The 25224-nt window shown below is 47.6% G+C and overlaps 1 protein-coding gene across 3 annotated transcripts in view; it reads right to left on the bottom strand.

Moving 5' to 3' along the window:
• Positions 1 to 25224, bottom strand: part of ADCK1 (aarF domain containing kinase 1) — a 142072-nt gene that overhangs the window by 16444 nt on the left and 100404 nt on the right. For 2 of the 3 annotated variants that reach the window (XM_073349309.2, XM_073349315.2), the window contains 5 exons: positions 21908 to 22066; positions 17917 to 18075; positions 14158 to 14274; positions 1011 to 1160; positions 463 to 660 (listed from right to left, as the gene is read on the bottom strand). In XM_073349309.2, coding sequence (XP_073205410.1) covers positions 463 to 660; positions 1011 to 1160; positions 14158 to 14274; positions 17917 to 18075; positions 21908 to 22066 — 783 coding nt within the window. The remainder of the gene's footprint in view (positions 1 to 462; positions 661 to 1010; positions 1161 to 14157; positions 14275 to 17916; positions 18076 to 21907; positions 22067 to 25224) is intronic. The other variant, XM_073349313.2, reaches the window with a different exon arrangement.

The raw sequence follows: 25224 nt of genomic DNA, 5'->3' as shown, positions 1-25224 counted from the left end.
CCTCTGTCATTTCCAAAGATTTTTGATAAGCATGCATCAGCGCTGACAGTCATTCACATGACTAGCAATTAACACTAATATATATTATGCTCCCGCGCCGAGCCCCGATGTCTCCTCTGCCCCATACCCAGCTTGGTGTGCTCCCTGCACAGCTGCACTCAGGAAAATTTTCAGAGAAGGGCTAATTTACAAAGGTTTCCTCTACCAGAGCTGGTAATTTATTTAATCAAGAAAATCTTATGGGAAATTTAACTGACCTGTGACGAGTGTGTGTGAGAGACTAGGGGACTAAATTCAGCCATTCAAGTGCATAGCAAAGGGATTCCAGGCCACCTTTAGTCCAGCTCTCCATGCAGCCTCTCAATAGGCCTGCTAGGGCAGCCATTAATATTAATGTCAATTAACTAGGTGGTTATAATGGAGAAAGACACCACAGGAACACAGAATGCAACCAGGACTTACCTCATTGGCTGTGACTGGAGACCGGTCAATGCCCCTGTTGACAGAGTCCCAGGACCTGGCGGTGAGCATGCATGCGAAGAGTGGATACAGGTCACCTGCCCCTAGCCGTCGGCTGTACTTCTGCACCCTCTTCATATCAGTCTTGATCAGGGACTGCCAGAGCCGGCAATAGTCCAAGCGGAACTTCTCTGTCAGGACCTGGGGCGGGAGGGCCATGTTCCCCAGTGGAAATCAATCAACAGCACCAGGGCACAGAGGGGAAAACCTATCCCAACTAGTGGGCGCCTTTAATCACCTCCATGTCTGATATTTCAAGCTTCCAGGCATAAAATCCCATTAAAGGGTGGTAGGAGCTATAGGAAAAATCCACAAGGAGGATCGGCACACCTGGGGTGCCTCTTTAATTCACCAGGGCAATGACTGGCTGGGTGACATAGGAGACTCTCAGCTCTATTCTGGCCTGAAGCACACAGGCATGAGTGACAGCTCCCCAAAGACAGTGCATAGCATCAGCCTGCTGGCTCCCAACACTCTCCACGCTCACATACCTGGTAGAGCCCATGGTCCAGCAGTATAATGTGGGCCTTGCCGGTTGCTGGGCACTTCCTCACAAGCACATTGCCCGGGTGCGGGTCACAGTGTATGAATCCGTTCACAAAGATCATTTCACTGTACAGCTTCCCCAGATTGCGAGAGATCTGAAAAGAGACAGTAGGCAGTCACGGCACGGGATGGGGCTGCCAGCTACTCTACGGTCTAACAACTACGGGGAGGGGAGAGTCTGCCTGCAGCATGTATGCCAGGGACTGATGACTACAGGGAGCAGTGAGGAGCCAGCTCCTGGCACATACCCTGGGGTCTGATGGCTTGGGGCATTCAGAAATATGGGGGTATCCATCCATGGGACAAACATGGAGGGGTTTGTGGGGACAAGTGTAAAGTGATTGTCTATGGCATAACTGGAAGGAATTGGCACAAAGGCTGGCTCCATCTGGGTAGAAACAGGGGCACCCATTAGTGGAGAGGAAAGACACAGGGGCAGATGAGGAGGTATATGTTGGAGCAGCCATGGTGGAAGGTGTCTGACTGGGGCATCTGTCAAGGCAGAACTGGGCATCAAGGGACAGACACAGGAGAGGAACATCTGTCTGGGGATGGATGGGGCAGTCTTGTCCCAGGGTGCACATCTGAGACAGACAGGGAGGCATCTTTCTCTCTGGGTGGGGTCTGCCTGGGAGAGACTATGGCTGGTTTCTATAAAGGGAGTGTCTCCCTCCCTACATTGCTCAGTCCTCCTCCCACCCCCTCCTCAGTCCAGTGCTAATCTGATTTATGATGTCTGGGAAGATGAAGCGACAGAAAGAGGCTGTTTAAATCATCCTGTCACGGCCATGTCCCCCCCATACTCTGGCCACCTTATCAGCGGGTGATTTTATCACAGTTAAAAGCCTCCTGGGAGTAAGTAAATAGCCCCTAAGCCCAGTGTCTCGCTGGGGCAGGAGCAGCGCCAGGCCCCCCAGTGCACTCGCGCAACCCCTCAGTAACACATACCCGAGCCCCAACCTCACAGCTGTCCCCCACCCCGAAAGTTCCAAAGAGCCCCCCGCAGGACACCAAACGGGCAATTAAAAGGCAATCACTATAAACGATTCCTACCGCTCCCCATGCTGAATACAGTGTAACCAGCATGCTAAACCCTTCACCGCAGGCAGCCCCCCTGGAAGGAGAAAGGGATCCCAAAAAAAAAAGGGGCAACAGGGATTCAAATGCCAAACACCTGTGCACAAATAAACATCACATAGTGCTTTTCAGGGATCACTTTGCCAGCCACTGAAATGCATCCGCCTCTGGGGTGGGATGAGGCAGCTGTTTGCCAGCCACAGAGCTACAGTGCGCAGTGTCGCATTAGGACAAGAAACGAAGATCCTCATATTTTGTTGACTCTGCAGGATGACTATGGAGGATCAGAATGCCACCCAAACTGGAATTTGGAATTAAGACCCCAATTTCTATGGAAAGTTCCTGAATGACTCCCACTGGTGAGGAATCAACAACATCTTCAGCAGCACAGCTCCCCTATCACCATGCTAACGAAGTGGGGCCAGTACTGACCCCTAACATCACATGGGGGCATTATTACCAGTATTGATTGAAGGGAGAGAGCACCACCTGAATCACCAACACAACCCACTGCAACAACTAGGTGATACTTAGAGTGATCCAAGCACTGACCCCGATCAAACCTGTTTAGTTTATGAAAGCTGGTGGGATCAAAGTACAACATGCTGTGGTGTGTTAAAAGAGCCAGCTAATAACTGCACAAAAATCAGGGAAAGGCAGCACAAAAGGTCCTTCTTAATCTGTTAATTCATTTAGATGATGGGACAGAACCTACGCTGGGTTCACAGACCAGTTGGAATGGATCCGGCTTCACCTCAGATTACAGCATCAGCTTTTCAATTCAGGACAGCTGGGTTCAAATTCTGTCTTGGGTCCAAAGTGAACTAAATTTCGCTGTCTCAGATTAAACTTTGTAGATTTTGGAGGCTTGGAATAGCCAGGGTTACTGCAAGTCAGGATTGATGGGCATCGGCAAAGCTGTGTGTGAGGGCCCAGAGCTGGAATAGTTGGGTAGCCCTTTAAGTCAGGGCCCAGATTCCCACCTAAGTGCTAGTACAATGCAGGGAGTGAGACAGAAAAAGGGTGTAAGTGAGAAGGACAGGAGCCCCAACCCAGTGACTGCTACCCACAAGTGAATTCCTATCCCAAACACCCATGTCCTATACCCTGCCTTCCTCTTCAAGTGCTGTGAGGACCTACAATGTGAGCAGACTAGGATTCCATCAGGAGATCCCCTGCCCGTCCTCCTGTCCCTCTACCTTCTCCCCTCAGTGCAGCCCTGAGCAGCCAATGTGGCACATCGGAGCCTTTCCCTGAGCCTGCTCTAGAGAAGCCTTTGCCCTCACAGAATGTCCAGCTGAAGTGTGAGACCAGCTGAGCTGGCAGCTGCATAGCACATCACCCCTCTTCCTGCCCTACACACTCAGGGAAGCAGGCACCTGGGACTCAGGCCACCCAGCTAGCTGCATGGAGGCCTTGCTGCAGCTAGACCCTAGAACTGGAATCTCCATGGGCTTTAGAGCAAGTGATAGGAGGGTGTATGTAATGTGTCTGTGTGGGTGCACATGTGTGTCACGGGGAGCATGCGCTGCATGTCCGTGTGTGTGTTGTTCAGTAAGCATACGCACGTGACTGTGAGTCTGTGCCTATTAATACAAACTCCTTCCAGTGAATGTGGCTGGAATTTCAAAGGGAATTTGCTGGTTTGGCCACAGTTGCCTCTTTTGTGCTCACTTTCCACCAACATCCCCATGACCAAGCTTTAGTGGCATGATCAATGGTTCACAGAAAGGGAGTCCCAGAGCGTCACAGTCTGTGCCGGGAGTGCTTGAATGCTCATCCACTTAGGGAACACAAATAACAGCATAGGATTTTACCTGACCAATCACCACAATGCAACCCATTTTGATTCTGGAATATTCACGATCAATTCACTGCATATAATTCTTTAAAAATAAAACAAAAAAACACCACTTGGAAAATCAATTGGAGGAAACTGCAATCTACCCCCTCAAGACACTCCAGTGCTGCCGGTCCTGGATAAGGTGTCCCACCCTTATCACTGCTGACCTTATCCCTCCCACACTGACCCAGCAGCAAGGTAAAAAACAGGGAATAAAATGAGATTCAACTTGGAAGAAGGCAGCTAACAGATATAGGAAAATAGCCCCTGAGAACCAGCTACTCACTGGGAGGGAGAAATCTGGCAAATTGCGAGGCTGAGAGAGCCCAACCATAGGGGTGATGGTCGACAACGAATTAGATAGCAGTTTGCAGTGATCTATGGAAGCACAGCCCAGGCATGGCATCATGGCACAGAGAGGTCACAGCATCCAGCACAGTGAGGCCCCAGTCAGCACCAGGGTCTTTAGATGTTGCTGTGATACAATAATACAATAATAAATAATAATAACGTGGGCATGCCTGGAATCCTGCCTTCACTTCTGGGCACCTTATTAACAGAAAGATGTAGACAAACTGGAAGGAGCTCAGAGAACAACACGGTAAATGATTAGGGGGGAGGAGGAATACACTTAGGAGGAAAGATTAACAGAGCTAACGATGTCTAGATTGGCTAAGGGATGAAAGGGAAGGGACACAAGAACAGTCTACAAACATCTGATGGGTGTGAACACTGAGGAGGGAAAAGAGCTACTGAGGCCAGGTCTACCATAGTGAGCTTACAGTGGCACAGCTGTACCGATGCAGCTGCGCTGCTGTAAGATCTCTCGTGTAGCCGCTCTATGCCGACGGGAGAGAGCTCTCCTGTTGACATACTTAAACCACCCCCAACGAGTGGCAGTAGCTATTGTAGTAAGATGAGGCCCTGAAACATAAACCCTTATATCAGAGACCTGGTATGAGGCCTAAGGCCTGAACTAAAGTAATGGTCAAGACTTTGCTAACATAAAGCACAGTTAAGCTGTGAGCCAGAGGCAAGGCAAGGCAGCTGGCAAGGAAAGGACTGATGCAGCAAATATCTGTATATATATATAAGTAAATAAATAAATAAGGTACTGGATGCTAGAGATACCAGAACACTCTGATACTTGCACATTCCACACACTTAACAAGGAACAAGCTGACCTACCCCAAAGACAGGGGCAAAAGGGTAAGATGAAGGATAGAGTTGTTTTGTTCAAACCAACATGTACAAGGTGAGAGGCGGCACCTTACTGTGTAGAGCAGTTGTACCTTGCTACGTAGCGGGGTTGCACCTCAGTACGTCAGGAGTGATGTGTAACTTGTTTGTACCTGTGTATAAGAATACATCCCTGGGGCGGTGTCTTTGTCCGGCCTAGGGAGCAGTGGAGTGTCCCGCCGCTGACTGAGCTGTGTCCATTGTCAGGTAGCACATATGTACTAGCAGAACTGTAGACATCTGATCCGGGGAGCTAGAGACTGTGTTTCATTTGACATTAAACCTGGCCGGGTGCCTTTGTACCTTATCAGAGTCTGTGGTCATTGGGGGTTCTCTCGGGGTCTGCTGTGTCAGCTATCTGCGCAGAGCCGGGGCAGCACACAGAGGAAACACACGCACGCAGCTGACTGTTATCAACACTGGATAGAGCAGAGCATCACACTGGTGGCGTCTGACAACACTGGTGACCCCGACCGCTGATCTGGTGAGTAAGCAAGCTGTAGGAATCACAATCTAACATGACAAAAAACCATGAGCTAGGGAACCCCCTTAACTCCTCCCTGCAAATCCCCACAGAGTTTAAAAAATAGAATGGAGAAGAAACATGTAATTTGTAAGGCTAGGGCAGAGACTGTAGCCTTAAAATGTAAAATATTGCAAACTATAACCATTGCTGTTAAATGGTTAAGACAACATGCCACAAAATTGGCGGGGCAAGTAACAGTAACAAAGAAAGAGTTAAAAGAATCAAAGGACGCTACAAAGCCCTGAACTCATTGCCTGTCACAGAAGAATCCCGGGGGTGCTGGCTGATAGGACAGTGTCCTTTCCTGTCTCTCCTGCATTTGTTCCTGTCTCTTTAGATCAGGAGCAGATACTAGCTGTTTGCCCTAATTCATCTGTAATATTTGCTAATTATTTTAAGAGATGGCGACACTAACTTCTATTGATCTCATTAAAAGTAAAGGTCGTTGTGCAGCTCATTTCTCAGGGCTCAATATTACCTCCTCAGGCCAAAAGAATAGCATCGATTCTGGAACCTTAATCGAAGGTTAATTGGATTTGTGAGTGTGTTGCTTTTTTTGGTCATTTAAAAAAAAAAAATCCTGCCATTGCAGAGACCCAGTTAAACTGGTGTGAAATTAGGAAAGGGCATTGGAGACGTAAAGCCCTGATCTGGAGCTGCTCAGCATCATGGCTCTGAAATGGTCCTCAGTGAGGGTTTGGGATGAGAGACCATACGTCTTGAGCTTTCCTCTCCAACACTGAGTAGTTAAAATCAAGATACAGCATCTTTGTGTAGTACAACCTTATCATTGCACACTGACACAGTGTCACGTTGAGATAACATTTGAGGAAGAAGGATGAAGTTAAGATGTAGATGTATTCAAGACTCCTGGGTTCTATTCCCAGCTCTGCCTCACTCTGTGCTTGTGAGAAAATCATTTCCCCTCTCGGTGCCTCAGTTTCCCCATCAGAATAATGGGGAGAATGATACTAATCACCTCCCTGAGCAGTTGCAAGATTAAACTCATCAGAATTTGCAAAGTGCTATGGAGCGGGGTAGGGAAGGGCATAGAGGTGTTATTTATTTATTGTATACATTTGTGCTTTAACTTTGTGACATCTGAAATGGAGTCAGGGCTCACTTTCCCCTAGCTTTATATGGAGTATAGTTCTTTGAATTTAATGTAAAGTGCATCTCCAAGACTCCTTGGGAACTGATTGATGTTGATGCTTGAGATTGACTTACAGTCTGAACAGCCCTCGTCTCTGTTTTAACCATTTGCTGGGTGTCTTTGTACTGCTCAGGAGCCTGTATTGCCAGTAGCAGCTCTCGCGCTCGCTCTCTCCCCTTTCTAGTGGCTGGCACTTTTTGCACTAAGATTTAGCAGGGGCAAATTAAAATGATTTTTAAGGAAACTGCTCCCCAAACTGAAGGGTGAGGTATAAGCAGCAAAAGCAGCTGACCGCTTCAGCATTCTTTTCTGTGCTCCCTTTCTGCAAACACTCCAGCATTATGAACACACATGCTCAAGAAATGAGAGGGTCCAGCTTTGGTATACACAACGGAGGACTCCACCTCTGTGCAGGGGGCTAGCCAAGTGCACCACGGAAATCCCACTTGCGTATAAGTGACACATAGGTCTTACATTGGTACTGGGTACAGTGAGGAATCCCACCTTAAGAGAACATTTCACATTGTGTATTTTTCAGCACTCAGAAGAGTGCCAGACACTTTACAAAACAAAGAGGAAGAACCGGTCCCACCCCTGAAGAGCTTACTATTTCAGATTATTCAATGTGTGGAGACAGCAAACAGCAAGAAAGAGATGCGGTGTCGAAGAACAAAGATTATAGCAACAGGTGCATGCAGTTACTCAGCTTAGGTTTCTTAGTGGTTTGCTTTTACTTTTGATGAATATAAAATATATCATTGACTGAATGTTATTTGTAACATTCACAATCTACAGGCAGGTGGCTAGCGACAGGAGGCACACGGTACCATTTGTGTTCCCCGACTGGATGGCTTGTGTAACTAATCGTCACAGCACAAACTACAAGTTGTGAATCTCTCAGTGGAATCTACAATTGGACAGTTGAGCTGTGCTAGTTAGTTACACCAGCTACAGCTCAACCCGTGAGCTGTATGTTCATTTACAACACCTGCAACTTGCACAATCTGCTGACCAAGAGCTCTCTGGGTAAGACAGGTAACAGAACCTCCATTGGGATAAACAGGAGAAGCCCAAACAGAAAGGTTCGGATAAGAAGGACTGCAAGTTTTATGGGGACAAGTCTCTTTAAGTGAGTCGATTAACATTTGAGTGCGTGCAGCGTGGGGGCACCTGCTCCATCAGGGAGGGGGTTCTTTAGAAGGACGTATTCTAAACAGCCTCATTCTTCTTTACTTTCCTGCAGCAAACATGCCATAAGTTCCTGGATCCCTGTTTGCTCTCCCCTGTCCTGGCCCACAAATGCTCTGATCTCCTGAAACAGAGACAGTCCATTTCCAAATAGATCCCGGTCTTATCCCCACACACCCTTCCTTGCCTCTTGATTACAGCAAGCTAATTTCTCTGAGACCCATGCTCCCCTCCCACCGTCAATATCCCAGCTGTGTTCTCCTCCTCAGCTGTGCTTGCACATGAATAGGTAACTGTTCCACAGGCAGATATTTCAGTGTTTGCACTTGTCTTTAGAAATCAAAGCCTTCTCTGATTAAATGCCATTACAGTCCAGCGCTTGGACAGCTCCAGAGAGATTAATGTGCTTTTGGGCAGCTTTAATGATAATCCCGCTACAGACAGCATTAAGTAAATGTCAGTAACCTGGTTTGAAGGGAGCTTTCACCTCAGGGATCCTTTCCATTTAGAGGAGAGAGGCTCAGCTTGCTCTTCAAGGCTGCGTTACTGCATGAGAGAAATCCTGCTTGCTAAGGTCTCCTCTCCTCCCCACCCAGTTAAAAACGCTATGGAAGAAGAGTGCCCGAGAGAAAAATTTTACCCGCAGCTCCATACTATTGTTTTGTTGATAATAAAAGAGTTAATTGTTTATTTAAAACTGCACGTGTGTAAGTGAGCAGCTAAGTGGTGTCTACAGGAATCGAGATGGCCTGCGTAAATACTCCGTCCAAGCACAGAGCTGCAGTAACTGCACCGACTGACCAGGCCAACAATAGCCCATGGGTTTTTGCACCCCACAGAGGCAGACCTTTTTTAAAACCAACCACGGGAAACATCACGACAATATCTTTGAGGCTGACACAAAGCCAGCATACTGGGAGGTTTCATCTCAACATGGCACCAACATGCTGAGATGTGGTAATGTGGCCTTCCCAACAGTGTAAATACGGATAGTTGGAATAAGAGCCAGCTCAAATTTCCAACAAGGCTCCAAATAAACCCCTCCCATCCTCCACGCCACCAAAAGCTTTTGTGAATTGGAAAATGTGCAGTTAGCTTAGTCTTTATATTATTCTGTTACATCCGGGCACCAAATTGCCCCAGGGAAAGGCAATGCTTGTGGAGATTCCAGTCTGATCAGGAGCAGGAAACCCTGAAAAGCTGACAAGAATGCCTGCCCCACTTCCCCACCCGGGCTTTCCCAGACAAATTTGCAACCCCAAGCTGTTAGGATAGGAGTCAGATAAGCAGCTGGATTTTAGGAGGCTCAACTTGCACTGACTCTCCAGGTTTCCAGAGCTGAGGTGGACCCACCACCCTAGAACTTGGAGAAGCTCACTTCCAAATGTGGATCCAAATGTTGCTCTGGGACCTATTTCTAATGGGCCAAAACCAAACCCCAGATCCAAACTCCTCAAGACTTGGGGAATGTTACAATCTGGATCAGAATGTTGTGGATCAGACTCATCTCTGCTTCTGACATTCTCCTATCATCAGGCTTTGTGCAAGGACTTTATCTCAGGGTGAAGAGAGCTGCATAAGACACATCTCCCCAAAGGAAGGGAGAAGGCACATCTGAATGGCTGACTAGGCCTTTTCTGGGAGCAGGCCAAAATCAAGCTAGTAGGTGGTCACATCTTTCTAAAGGCTATCCCTACTTATAGCATGACAATCTCCATCTCCAAAATATCAATGGAGCTCCTTGTTGATTTGCTCTTTTGCAGCAGGAGCTCTTCTATGCTGGCCGGACCCTAACAATACAAGATATGGGGGCTCCAGCAGCAAGCAGGGAGGGAGAGGGTTGACCCCAGTCTTTAAGAAAAGTCACCAAGTGGCTGGCTCAGGGGGTTGGGCATGAAATATAGACCCTTGTTCTTCTAGGTTACCAATTCCAGTGCAGCCTCAGGGCAGAAGCAAGGAGCAGGGTGGATCAGAGGGCTCAAGAGATAATGGGATATGGAGCTGTCCGCTCTCTCTCTCTCTCTCTTTGTCTATGGTGTTTTTAAAGTACCTTTCACTATGGATTTTAAGTGCCAGACCTCTAGGTTGCCAGTTCAAGTCAGGCATTGGCACTCTACGTTACCAGCCCCAGCAGTGAGGCCAAACACTGAACAGGTCATGGAACGTGAACTCCCCGCTCCTCCCTAGAAGGAGTTGCTTCAGAGCAGTGGAAGGCAGAGAGGCCTTCAGTCTTCAGGCTGTCAATTTGGCACCACTCACCAGCATCGAGTTCACTCTGAAAGGAGTTTCTCTCACAGAGCAGCTTGAGTGCTGAGGAACAGGCACCCACCACAGAGATCAGTCCAACAGGAAAGGCTGGATCTCAGGGCTAACCATGCTGAGATGTTTCCTAATTATGTTTCCATGACTAGAGCTGGCTGCTCCTGTCTGGAACAAATTGGTGGCCAAGCCTGATTATGTGATTGATCAAAGCAAGGCTGCGAAGTCCCCACTGGGTTAAGGTGAACGGAGGAGGGTGAAGGATCTGCTGGGGACCAGGCTCTTTTAGTCTCCCTTGCTTGCAAAGTCAATGAACCATCAGCGCCTTGTGAGTCACACTGGGACAGCTCTTCACAGACCAGACATTTCACAGCGCTAGTCACAGATGCATTTATCTTGGTAAACACAAGGCAACTTCCCTATAGCAAAGCCTACACAAGGAAGGCAATGTGTGTGCTGTGCACACTGCTGATGAGACACATCCCCAATGCTGTGGGGTTCGGATGCAGACCTCAACCAACCTGTGATGGGGCACGTACCCCACACAGGCCCAGAAGGGGTTACCGTGGGCATGAGAGGCCAATTAACATACCCGGCAGCACCTGCAAGAGAGAGGGACAGAGAAAGCTAGGCTGAACTGATCATGAAGACCAGCTGGGGAGGGGCTGGGTGGTGATTATAAAGCTGGGAAGTTTGTAATAGAAAGGGGCTGCCAGGAGAGAGTCTGCACTCACTCTTGGGGAAACAGAAGAAGTAAGAAGCCATCCAGGGAGGCAGCAAGGAGTAAACCTTGCTGTCAAACTACCGAGTTTCTGGGCAGGAACCAAGAGTAGACAGAATCCCCAAGACAGTAAGGACCACAGAGCCCAGAGACAGAGGGAAGACATGCTGTAAGGTCTTTGGACTATAGCTTGGCTGGACTCTGTTATCCTGGAAGGGGTGGACTAAAGCACTACCTGACTGGAGGGCCAAGCTGCAGGAAGAGAGACCACCACAGCGACGGCACAACCGTTGGCAGTGGGTGCCACTGGGGAGACAGCCGCTACACCATGCCTGGCCACAAGGAGGTGCACCTGCAGTGAGTGAACCCCGTGACACAGCCTAGGGATGCAAACGTGCATGGCAAGGCTAAGGGCCTGAACTGCAGCTCCCAGACGGGAGCCCTGCACTTGGGTGCAAGTGCTATTAGAGAGGTTCCACTGTCTCAGCCAGCTGCATGTGCCATGCAAAGAACGTGTGTGCAAGTGAGTGAGGGACTACGCTGTCAGCTGCCAGGGGGAGCTGGGTGAGGAAGCTCTCTGAATAAAAATGGGGGCCTGACCAGCCATTTTGCAAGGAAAATACAAAGTATTCTGCACTTGCCCTTGTCTTGTCCGACATGACAAGAAGCCTATGGCTGGGAAGGGCGTGCCTCCTCTCAAATTCAGCATCAATGTTTGCCTTGCTTTGTTCCTCACACTTTCCCAACTGAACTCCCCAGCAGACATATTTCAGAAAGCAGCTGCCTCCCTTTATTGGGAAAGGGACAGTTGCCTCTCATTGGCTCACCTCACTACAACATAAAGGAACAGGTGAAATGCAGATCAGCTGGGAAGGGTAGGAAGACACTAGTCCTGGTCCCCACCTGCCCAATGCTGCCCTGACAACTCTGTGTGCCTCGGTAGTCAGGGAGGTGTCTGATGCCTTCTGGGAACAGTTGAGGGGATACAGACAACTTCCTAGCCTAGAAGGGGCTAACACACACATAGTTCCCTTCCCCCAGCTGTTCTGTGGAACATCCTTAATTGACGGTGAGTGAACTCTGCCACGGATAAAAAGGGAGGGGAGGGACGAGGCGTCCAGACTTCAGACGAGCGGAGGGACAGATTAAGTACAATTGATTTTATGCTGTAGCTCTTTGATAGCTAGTCAACCAAGTGGTGCTTTGAGGCTCATCAATAGTGCACAGGGGAAAAGGCTGGCAGCACAGACTCAATCAACACTCACAGATTGGGAAGGGAGGGTTGACACATCATTCAATGGCTCAAAAACCTTCCCCCCGGCCTGTTCTCAGCCCTTTCAGGTGGTAATATCTTGCTTTCCTCCAGTCCCTTTCATGTCAAGGAACCCAAAATGCTTTATCAACTTCCATACATAGAAAACACTTCACCCTTCACTGAAATGCTGCCACCTCTGGGATGAAACATGGCAGCTGTTTAATAGTGTGTAGCAACATTATACAACTGTTTAGGACAGGAAGTGATGAGGAAAACTGTTCTCAGTTTCAACGACAGAGGGGACTAGATTTAGGGAAGGAGATTTAGGGAAGCAGAATATAATGACGCAATTGGAATCTGAGAAGCACACCAAGGTTAACACTGTGACTCTTGCAAACTCTTTAATAACCATGATCTGCTATGACCTCTGTTCTATGGCTCTTTCAAAAGATGCTATCCAAAGCCATGCAGAGACCCCTAAAACTTGTTAGGGACTGTCAAGGTTCCTTCCCCACTCTGAACTCTAGGGTACAGATGTGGGGACCTTCATGAAAATCTCCTAAGCTTACTTTTACCAGCTTAGGTTTAAACTTCCCCAAGGTACAAACTATTTTACCTTTTGCCCTTGGACTTTCGCTGCCACCACCAAATGTCTAACACCGGTTACTGGGAACAAGTCCGTTTGGAAACATCTTTCCCGCCAAAATCCTCCCAAATCTTACACCCCCTTTCCTGGGGAAGATTTGATAAAAATCCTCACCAATTTGCATAGGTGAACACAGACCCAAACCCTTGGATCTTAAGAACAATGAAAAAAACATTCAGTTTCTTAAAAGAAGAATTTTAATAGGAGTAAAAAGAATCACCTTTGTAAAATCAGGATGGTAAATACATCTATCTCAAAACATAGAGAATCCCTCTAGGCAAAACCTTAAGTTACAAAAAGACACAAAAACAGGAATATCCATTCCATTCAGCACAGCTTATTTTCTCAGCCATTTAAAAAAAACAGAATCTAACGCACATCTAGCTAGATTACTTACTAAGTTCTAACACGCCATTCCTGTTCTGTCCCCAGCGAAAGCATCACACAGAGAGAGAGAGAGGCTTTGTTTCTCCCTCCCCCCAGCTTTTGAAAGTATCTTGTCTCCTCATTGGTCATTTTGGTCAGGTGCCAGCGAGGTTATCCTAGCTTCTTAACCCTTTACAGGTGAAAGGGTTTTTCCTCTGGCCAGGAGGGATTTTAAAGGTGTTTACCCTTCCCTTTATATTTATGACAGGGACGTAAGCTAAATTCCAACAATGTTTCAACTTAAAGGCAAAAGTCCCACCAGCACCCCCACTTTAGAGAAGGTTAAAGTCCTGCCAAAATGCAGAAGAGAGAAGAGGAAGGATGCTGTGTTAGAAGGTGACTCTGTTTCCTAGGATAACATGAATTGCCATCATGGAACAAACCAACAGTCCGCCTATTATCTGAGCAAGGTACTCACCCAGTGTCCTGTCTCCTACAACGAACCACAGCACAGACTGCAGAGAAAGATGTGAACTCCCTTTAGTCAATCCATACTACTCTGCAATCCTACAGGGTAGATGGGTTGGGGGGAACCTTTCTGATCCCAGCAAGTGGTCATCTCTTATGCCCTGAAGCACAAGAATTGAGAGTTCTCTCTCAGATGTGCCACCGCAGATGCTGTTCTATTTATGTGCGTGTCATCCCTTTTTGGTTCTTCATGGACGATCAGCCTCAGCGATACCACGTCTAATAACATCACCATTTCCATCTCTATGCAACACCCTCAGCATCTGACCTCAGAGATGGGTGACAATTTACCTCATTGACGTCGATGCTGTTCCTCTCCATATAGGCCCTGTCATTCACCTGCCCACCTTCCACAAACTCCATGAGAAGGACGCGCCTGGTAGACAGCTCCCAGTAGATCCTAGGGACCTGGAATGGGACAATGGAACGTTCGGCCAAATCATGGGACAGCAACAGCAAGGGAATCATGCACCAGTGAGGAAAAGAGGAAGGAAGAAAGGAACTTTATAGTGGAGGTGAAAAGGGACCCATGTTCTCTCCCTACATGCAACAAGGGATGCCAACACATCCACCCACATGGGTGCTTTTCCTTGGTTACTTTAACTGCATTTAATGCTGATGAAAAGCACTGGAGACCACAGGCCTCTCCCCTCAGCACAGTGAGTGTGGGCAGAGACAACGCACCTAGACATAATACCAGGCACTTTAAAACCACAACGGTCTCAGCAACTCCATCTCCTGTCCACATATAAGGCCTGACTCTCCAAGGCACTGAGCACTTGCGACATCCACTGTTGTTCGTCGGTGTTGTTCGACGATCAGCCCTTCTAAGGGTCAGACATTTAACTATTACCTGTTGCATGCGTCTGAATCACACTGTCAGTTCCTCCAGGCAAGAACCCCAGTTCTTATTTGTTGTGCACAGTGCATACTTACACAGCTCTATAAATGATAAGTAATCATCATTAGTATCTCGACGGTGCCCTTTGGAACATCAATGGGCCCAGGCAGACAAGCGCCATGCACTTCAGGCTGTCAGCAATTGAAACGGGAGAAAAATTAAGCCTCACAAATAAGGGGTTTGTCACGGAAACCCTGGGAGACCCGTAGGCATCTCATTGCACATGTGACATTGTCACACAACCGCAAAAAACGCCACAGTGCTTTCTGCTCAAGCTGCAGTAAATCGGGCTGAGTGAAGTAACTGGCCCCAGTGTTACACGGAGACTCGGCATAACTGGAGTCCTAAACCAGCTTGGCTCCTTTTCCATAAGCACCAGCTTGCATCTCCTACCACGTTCTGTGCAGGCTGAGACTCCTGCTGTCGCCGAGCGAGCCAGATTGCCAATGCTCCCACTGGAAAGAGCTTCACCTCACGGCACCCTCCAGTAGCAGGGCTAAGTGGGAGCCACCTTAGCTGAATGGATACTCTACACTACGGAGTGGGCCCACTACCGTCCACAGCAAGGGTCCATGACCCTGAGGCAAGCCTGGGAGAGGGAAGCAGTGCTGCCCACCTAGTATGACTGAGGCCAGGGGAACCAGCCATGCCATTGTAGCTCATCACAACCCCTAAGCTGACTGCATTTGTTTTATAACTTCAGTTCTGAGGGGCAGTGGTTAGTGAAAGTGCCTCCAACCTCATCTGCTGCCCTCTAGAACTCCAGTTCTTGTTCTCCTCACAGGTCCATGAATACTCGTCACTCCTGACCTGCAGCCTTCCCTGCTATTCCAGTCCTATGCCCACCACACCTCAATCCTGTCCCCTAGCAGCCCCTGCTATTCTGTCCCGGGTCCCTTTCAGCCAGCTCTTCCAGGGCCCCTCAGTCCTGCTGTGCAATGCTCCCTACAGCCATCATGTGTTGGCTGCCTGGGATTTGAAGCCATATGTCCAACATGAAAGACAAGGGCACTTACACTCAGTCTCCCCTAGATCCATCCCATCTGGACTTTGATTATTTTGAAACTTGTCAGGAAGTTAAAAGCCCCACAGCCACTGGACACGGACTCCAAAATTAACAGGTTCCCAAGCTCCTGCAGTTACCTGCAGCACTAGCTCCTAAACACACTGATCCCAATGGCCTTAGAGGATTTCAATTCCAAGCTGACACTCATCCCCATCTTGAGATTTACAGTGGAGGGTTATAAGGGTTACTAAGCCCCATACAAGCATTTGGAGATGTGAGACAAACATTTTGGTGATTCTTGAATTACTCACAGATGTTTGGCTATAATGCCAGTGCATGGAAACAATTTATCTCTGGCTTTAAAAGCTCAACTGGGTTCACAGCAAAAATCCACTCCCTAGCTTAGTTGTGTGTTAAGGAAAATTAATGATACAGGAGCCCAAATCTCCTGTTGCCTACGTGTTGATGAACACATCTCAGAATCAGCAGGTCAGATGGGAGAATCCACTATTTAGCCATCTTGCCATCTGTTATTGTTACCTGTATAAATATCCTGACAGTTCTTTAAACCATGAGGACCTGATTGGCCATGTCCATGGGGATTTACTCCATAATATCCTACTTACACAGCGATGGACACAGCTCTCCAAGATGCATCACTTTTGATAAGCATCTCCTCAGCAGAATTGTTGGTCCTTGGTCTCCTGCCACCCCAATGTCCTACTGGGTTGTAACTGTGTCTAGGGAAAAGCAGTCACATGATGCCACTGAGCTCCAAAAGGATCGTCTCATGTCCACAGCCAGGATATGAGGAATGGCAGGACAGGCAGGAGGGACGAGGGAAGCAACACCCTGCAAAATCTGATGAAAACTCACATGGTCTTGGGCATCTGTCACTTCCACCAGGAAGTGAAAGGCAAAGGGAGAGAATTGTGCTGATGCATGCGTGCATATGTGCTTGTGTCATGTGAGTGCATTTGTTCGTACGTGTGTGTGTGTGTGCAAATGCATTTGCATGCCAGTGTCTGAGTGTGCATATGAAAAGGTGTGTTTGTATGCACATGTGGAAGCATGAGGATGGGCGTTGTGCATGCGCATTTCAGTGTGCGTATGTGGGGTGAATTTGTGCACACCCTGAACATTTCAGTGGGGAACCTGTGGGCGTACGCACATACACACATGGCTGTCTATATGGTGATGAGCATGAGAGGACTACGTAAGTGTGCATGTGGGCAGATAAGTGTGGTGGTTTTTGAGGAGACAGATGTGTGTGTTGCTGTAGCTGTGCATCAGTACATAGGGTGGACACAGTGTGTGCATAAGGGAGTTGTGTGTTTGGCTATGGATGTGCACACCTGGAGAGGGGTTCTGTACGTACACTGGGTGATGAGGGTGTCTGTGTGCAGTGGGGGTGGACTCAAGGGGAAGTGTCCTTCCTCCCACTGCAATATGCATGGGCTCTCTCGCTCAGCATACCTGTCCCAACCTGACTTCATTAGTTACAGCCCAGCTCTTCTGTTTGAACTCCATTTCTAGCCCTTGCTTCAGAGGAAACCCAGGAAAGATGCCATCAGATGGCCCAGCAGCTAATGGCAAATTCACAGCGCTCATGACGAGGCGAAGAATTGATGGAATCAATCTCCCTGGCCCAGGAGGTGACAATCTAACCCAGATGTGAGCAGGGCTGGCTGGCTCAGAGACGATGAGTCACAGGGTACAGGGACTTTCATCCCTAAATCCAAAGTTTGAACCAGCCCAGCGTGGTAGTGACAGAAAGCTGTTACCATCTGCCAGGTCTTCAGTGGCCTGCAGTACGAAAACGAGTTGGTGAGTCTCAACTCAGTTCCTAGCTGGTCTCAGCAGAGAAGCCCAGCACCGACTGGGCCATGGGAACTGAACTCCCCTCTCACTCCACCTCATTCCTCCAGGTCACGGATGAGGCACATTGATGGGCCTGATCGGGCCGTCAGTCTCCAGCACTGGTGATCCAGCACTATCACCAGCATTACATTCACTTCAAAACAGAAGATTGTTGCTATACATCATTGTCCTCCCGCAGTGAGCTGATGTGCCATCCCTGACTCCTGCCTGCGCATGCACATAAATTAGCACATACACGTGTGACATGCACGCGCTCTCCTACCTTCAGGAAATCAAAGTCCTTGAGCATGTGGGCCACCTTTTCAGCATTCCTCCCCTCATTGAGGAAATCCAACTCCAGGGGCAAATTCTTCTTAGCTTCATCCACCAGCCACATGAACTCAAAGTCTGGGAAGATCTGCTTCACGGTCAGCAAGAGAATCTGAAATCAAGAAAGTGACGGACCAGCTGCACCACTGCTCCCGAGCTGCTCAGCAGGCAGCATTACAGGACCCGGCAGCAATACACAGCTCCCAGCACCCAGAGCTGCACCTGGCTGCTTTCCTCTCCAGTCAGGAGCCCCTTGCTCTTAACTGAGGCTGAGTACAGCTCCCACCTTCAGTGCTCCGAACCTGGCAAGGGAGAGAACGAGTCACAGGAAGTGCCTGTCCCCTACCTACCCCTGTTGTCACAGGGCAAACCTGCTTTGTCCCACATTGCCTGAGGACCAAAAAACCAAACCGCTCCAAATACCTCTGGGGCTAATGCACTGTCATGGTGCAACAGGGCAATGCAATGGCCTTCTCCTGGAAGACAAGGTCTGGTCTGCTGCACCCGCACTAGCTGTGACCAACATGCCTGCTGAGCTGTTAAATGGTAGGAAAGCCACCCAAGGGAAGCAGTAGGAGCCCCACTGCATGGTGCGTTTAAAACTAGACAAGGCAAAGCCCTGGAGGATAGGCTGTATGGTGTGATCACTCTGGTCCCTGAAGGGGTCAGACTAAGTGACCCATAAGGTCTTTTTTGAATGTCTGATTCCTGTGATTTGATGAATCACTGTTCAGTTTCATTTAATGGCCTTCAGCTAATGTGAAATAGGAACATCTAAAATAAGGCCTGTCACCTTTACGTTACTCCTTACGCTGCTAAGCAAGAACTTCGCGGACACAGGAAAATGCCACTGGGCAGTTCAGAAATGAAGGCCAATTTTCTTTACAGATAGAAGGCTGCAGCCCTTGCAAAAACACTCCCTTCGAGGGTCAGAGCCCACCCTCAGCTGTCCTGGGGTTTTGACTTATTAACCTGTCAGACTGAAATTGGCAATGCTGCCTAAGGGATCTGGATACCCAGTTCCCATTAAAATGAATAGTTACTGGGCAGTCAGACTCCTTAGGCGACTTTGCAAATCTTAACTTAAATGTTTAATGGACATTTCTGTTTACACAAATACTTAATAAAGTACAAGACCAGAAAGAGGAAATCTAGGGGGGCAAGTGATGGACAGTCCTTCCTAGAGGAAATAGAGGATGGCCCAGCAAGATGGTTCTTCAAATACAAGAGACTGCATTTGGTGGCATAATCCTAGTTATAAAATGTTCTAGCAAAAAATTCCTGTGTTCAGTTAAGGGACACAGTCAGCATAAAACTCAAGTAAAGCTGTGTAAATTGCTGCAGCTCTACTGATTTCAGTAGCCAACTGACAGCAGCTGAGGATCTGGACCCATATCTTTAAAAAAAAAAAAATTCAGTTTGTTATTAAAGCCACCTGAGAGTCCTAAAATGAAAAGACTTTATAAAAAGTAATTCACTTTGCATGGTTTATACCATCTGTTTTGTTCTCCACTAAGCCAGGAAAATGAAAATAGACCCGTCTGTGTGTGAATCTAGACTGTTTCACTTCCTGGCTCAACACTGTGAGTTAGGGTTTCCTGCACTGCAGTGGGAATGTTTGCAACACACAGAAAAGCAGATACCATTGAAATGTAAAACAAAAATAAATTAATGAACCATTTCTGCTCCTGTTCAGCTGTGTGAAACCATTTATTCACACCCCCCTCCAACTTCTCTTATCTAAATGTCAGTCCTAAACTCAGTCTACGGTGTCCTTTTAAAAATGTAATCACTGGGTTTCAGATCTTATTGAATGATTTTCTCCCATTATGTCTGGGGGCATAAATTCTCTCAAAGTTATGTCACCCAAATGAAATGTAACCAGTGATCTCCGTGTACATCTGCACAAAAACTTTCCAGGGCTGCAGGATTACTGCACTAATGCTTGTGAGCCGAACATTTACACGCTGTTTTCTGCTTTTTAAAATAATGATTCAAGTCGATTTAATGACTTTAAAATTAACAAGGACATACTTAATAACAATTTGTCTGGCCCTTTTCAAGAGCTGTCTAGAATACAGTCCTGGAATAAGGTGGATGTAGGGAGAGTTGAGTGGGATCTCCCTCTGGATTTATCAGGTGCTGTCCTGATTTTTAAAGAGTCAGCAATGATGCTATGGAACCCGCAAATAAAGGCAGTGAAATTGTAAATTTTCCATCCAGCTTTTCTGATTCTCTCTCATCACTCTCTGTAGGAGACTGTATCAATCAGTATTTAAATGGTCCTAAATGCGACCTCCTATCTAGTTGCAAAGTATGTGTAATTCTTAAAGGGCCAGATCCTCAGATGATGTAAATCAGCATGAATCTAAACAGAGTCTGAAAAAACCCATGGCAAAGGCCAGGCACAGGCACACAACCCTACAATAACAGCAAGCCAACGTGTGCAGCTCAGCACTTACAAGAAACCTTTCAAAAACAAGACAATATATGCCGGGAGCATTCATGAGCAACTGTACAGTAACAAGCACTAGCATTCACAACAACCTAGCACTCACAAGTGACCCTACAGTAATGTGAGTGCATACGTAACAGACGCTTGCTGGCATCCCTACTGGGACAAACCAGAGTATGTGAACAGGAAGGAGAATAATACATTTCAGGAAGGAAATAGATTTTTTTAGTTTCAAGCTTTCCAAAACAGAGAAGAAAGAGTCGTAAATGTATTTATTTAAATGTCTCCTAATAGTCCAACTGGCAAAAAGAAATCCAATCCAGCACGTCACAGCTACACACTGGGGAATGTGCTGGTAACTGCCTATGTTAATGGAGAGAATGTGCCGCTGGGTATATCTACACAGCCCGCTGGCCCAGACTTCACAGCCCGAGCCGCAACTTCAAAGCACTGTCTACACAGCTATTTTTAGGGCCCTAGCGTGAGCCCCACTAATCCAAGTCTGTCCACCCAAGCTGGGAGGCTCACTCCCATGGGCTGTGTAGACCTACTTGAGGGTCTGGACCCTGGATCCTTCACACACAATTTCCTCTTGTCCCGATCTCACACTTTGTCATCTTTCTTGTTCTTCCTCCTGCCCTGACTCTACTCAGCCTCTTCCATGTGGTCCTGGACTTAAGCGAAGCATGCCATGGTCATCCTGGTAGCCTCTATGTAACTCACACGCAAAGTGCAGAAGAGATCTCGTCAGAGTGACTGATGCAATCAGAAATATCAGTCAAAGGGAATAATTTTTTCATTGTAACTCTTACAGCCCTGACTGCAAGGAAACCTGCAGGCTGAGCAGGTCTGACCATGCCAGGGGCACATTCCTCCTCCTCTTCGCTATTGCAACTCTCTGCTCCTCAGCCTGCCCAGGTCCTGCTCTCTGGACCCCTGAATGTGCAGGATGCCACTGCCCACTTTCTCACAAGCACAGGAGAACACAACCTCTTCATCCCCATGATCAGACAACTCTAGTTACTCCCCATGCATTTCAGAATCCAGTCAGAAAATGCCCTCTTTGGGCCAGATCCCAAAGTTAACTGGAGTTGGGCCAGTGTAAGGATTTCAGGACTTGGCCTCTTGTTTCTGAAACCTCCATGGACTTACTCAGGTCTTTCTCACAGACCTTTTCGCTCTCTTCTTTTTCCCCTCCCCCCAGCTCCCTTTCTCCCCATCTGCTCATCCAGCACTAGACTCCAATCCCTCCATCCACACAATCTCATCCCTGACAGTGCAGCCCTCACTGATTTTGTGTTTTATTTTTGTAAGGCTCTAACCATATAATTTATCTTTGTAGAGCGTTTTGGGATACAGGGCGCAGGTCATTATGCTCATACCCCAATAGAGATCAGTGGTATCTACCATCTGGGTGAATCTGGCCCATCAAGGGCCACCTAGAGTGAATTTGGCCCAGCATGTTTGCACGGAAGGTGCTCTGGCTTACCTCCATCAACAAAATGTCCTTGGCGCTTTGAGCCTGAACTTTCGGGTGCTGGACTTTCACTGCCACTGTCCTCCCATCCTGCAGCACCGCCTTGTGGACCTGGGCCAGGGATGCTGCTCCCAGGGGAGTGTCCTCAAAACTCACAAAGAGCTCTTTGATCTGCCAGGAGAAGAGGAAGAGAAGTGAGCACACTTGCAAGGATTAACAGAGCCAGTCCCACAGGGAAACCTCCTAGAGACTGAAACCCTACATCCACAGACCAGGTACAGCATGGGTCGTGGCTCTGCCGCTTATCCCTTCCATTCCACCCCTGTTCCTCATCCCTGACCTGATGGGGCCCCTCTAGAGCCTAGTCAGTACTTGACACCATTGTGGTGACTGCCAACAAGAAAGTGGGGGCTCCGACTGTGATGCTGCCAATTGTGAGCAGAACACCTGTGTCACTAGGCACTGGACAGAGACCCAGCAGTTCCTTCACACAAGATATTTAACAGCCAGCAGGTGGCAACGACTTTCAGTCACTGCTGATGCTAACCCCAAGCTGTTTGTGTGCAGAATGGGGTGATTACAGTGGGCACCGGGCAGGAGTTGCCTATGCTGGGTGAGGGGCCAAACTGTCTGTCCCTTTACACAGAATTCCATATTTTTATTTAACATTACACTACATGGCACATCATAAGATCCTGAATACCTTGGTGGCACTTACATTGTAGAAGGGATATCAGAAGACTATCATGTGCTTTGTTAACGCCAGCTATGTCACCATGCATTATTAATTTGTGGCTGGCGGCTAGCTTGGCTGTTGGGTTACTGAACTATTGTTTGCCCTTCCATAGATCTGGGTTTCAAATATTTTTAGGCCACAGGTAGCTCTCCAAGGGGCATTTTCTCAGTCCCAAAATTCAGATGATTGACAGTCTCAGGAAAGGCCCAGGACAGGATAGCAAGGCATGTGGTGGGGCAGACGAGATGTGTCTCAGCAGCACTATGCGTGAGAGGCCCAGCATTGGAATAGCCAGGTGGGTTGTGGGTCAGGAGTAAGCCTGATCAAGTCTGTGGGTATAGGGAACCCAGGTTTGGAGCAGTTCTGGGATGGTGTCTCAGTTCAGGACAGAGATGCATCAGCAGAGCTGGGTGGGGGGTGCTTGCCCAACCTCTTTTTCCACTGTGCTTGGCTCGCACTAATGTGAACAGTGGAGAAGCACATAATTTATGGGGAGTGAGGGGGGAAACTGAGTGCCCCTGCATTTTTATCCCCTGCTGTCATAAATATAAAGGGAAAGGTAAACCCCTTTAAAATCCCTCCTGGCCAGAGGAAAAATCCTCTCACCTGTAAAGGGTTAAGAAGCTAAAGGTAACCTCGCTGGCACCTGACCAAAATGACCAATGAGGAGACAAGATACTTTCAAAAGCTGGGAGGAGGGAGAAAAACAAAGGGTCTGTGTCTATCGGTATGCTGCTTTTGCCGGGGACAGAACAGGAATGGAGTCTTAGAACTTTTAGTAAGTAATCTAGTTAGGTATGTGTTAGATTACGGTTTCTTTAAATGGCTGAGAAAAGAGTTGTGCTGAATAGAATGACTATTCCTGTCTGTGTGTCTTTTTTGTAACTTAAGGTTTTGCCTAGAGGGATTCTCTATGTTTTGAATCTAATTACCCTGTAAGGTATCTACCATCCTGATTTTACAGAGGTGATTCCTTTACTTCTATTAAAAGTCTTCTTGTAAGAAAACTGAATGTTTTTTCATTGTTCTAAGATCCAAGGGTTTGGGTCTGTGGTCACCTATGCAAATTGGTGAGGATTTTTACTAAACCTTCCCCAGGAAGTGGGGTGCAAGGGTTGGGAGGATTTTGGGGGGAAAGATGTGTCCAAACTACGTTTCCCAATAAACCCAGATAAAAGTTTGGTGGTGGCAGTAGAAATCCCAGGGCAAAGGGTAAAATTCATTTGTACCTTGGGGAAGTTTTAACCTAAGCTGGTAAAAGTTAGGAGGTTTTCATGCAGGTCCCCACATCTGTACCCTAGAGTTCAGAGTGGCGAAGGAACCTTGACATGGTGGCAGAGTGGTGGGATTAACCTGAAATCCTTTTGAGATCAATTTGAGATTTTTTGAACCAGAAAAACAGATTTTAAAAAGGACATATTTTTTTTTCCTTTGGAGCTGCTGGAAAGGAGGTCCAACTGAAAGCAGCCAGTTTTTTCTCTGCTTTGGGGCCAGAGCAGAGAGAAAAGGGGATTATCTTCATGAATTGCAGGTTTTCTTTGCCTGGAGGCAGAGTAGTTAACCTCCTGCAGGGAAATTCACAGTCTTCGCAAACCAGAGGTTTTTTTTGTTTTTCCCTAAAAGTAAATAGGGGGGTGTTCTACCCATTTGCCTGGAGACAAAAGTGGCAGGGTTTGGGGTTTTTTTACGATTTTGGGGTTTTTTTTACAAGGAGCACAGGTTTGAAAAGGATTTTTTTTTCCTTTGGGCTGCTGGTAAGCAGGTTTCCAAGTAGTTGGAGGTTTTTTGCTTTGATTTGGGGCCAGAGCAGAGACAAAGGGAATTGTCTTTTTCTGTAGGCTGACAATCACTATCAGAGAATAGGTATCCTATTCCAGCACAGCAAAATTTTACAGCCAAGTTTTGTTTGTTTATTTCTAAACCTCGGGTGTAAAGTTAGTTAAAAACAGAGAGGTTAGGATGACAGAATCCACGGCTCAACAAAAGCTGGAATTAGCCAGATTTCAGGCTGAAGAAAAACAAATGGAACATGAAAGACAGATAGAACTCATGCGGCTGGAGAAGGAGGTACAGGAGGCTGCCCACAGGAGGGAAATGGAGGCAAGGAAGCATGTGTAGGAGAAGAAGGAAAAAGAGAGGAAGCATGTGGAGGAGAAGGAAAAAGAGAGGAAGCATGAACTGGAGATGGAGAAGGTAAAGGCTCAGCAGAATATACCAACAAACCCTAGCAATCCTTCTCCAGGTACCACTTCCCATCCCAGAAAGTTCCCCACCTACAAGGCAGGCGATGATACGATGAGGCAGGCGATGATACTTAGAAAACTTCGAAAGGGCCTGCCTTGGGTACAGCATCTCTACTGACCAACACATGGTAGAGCAGTGGACCCTTAGCTGAGGTGGCGGCTGAAATGCCTAAAGAACACATGAACAAGTATGAACTGTTTAAATACAAGGCAAGAGTCAGAATGGGAATAACACCCGAGCATTCTCGTCGGAAGTTCAGAGCCCTAAGGTGGAAACCAGACGTGTCATTTACCCGACATGCCTACCACATTATGAAACATTGGGATGCCTGGATATCAGGAGCAAGTGT

This window comes from Lepidochelys kempii, chromosome 6, assembly GCF_965140285.1.
Source record: "Lepidochelys kempii isolate rLepKem1 chromosome 6, rLepKem1.hap1, whole genome shotgun sequence".
Classification (NCBI taxonomy): Eukaryota; Metazoa; Chordata; order Testudines; family Cheloniidae; genus Lepidochelys; species Lepidochelys kempii.
The sequence above is the reverse complement of the archived record's forward strand: the minus strand, read 5'-3'. Positions and strand labels throughout refer to the sequence as shown.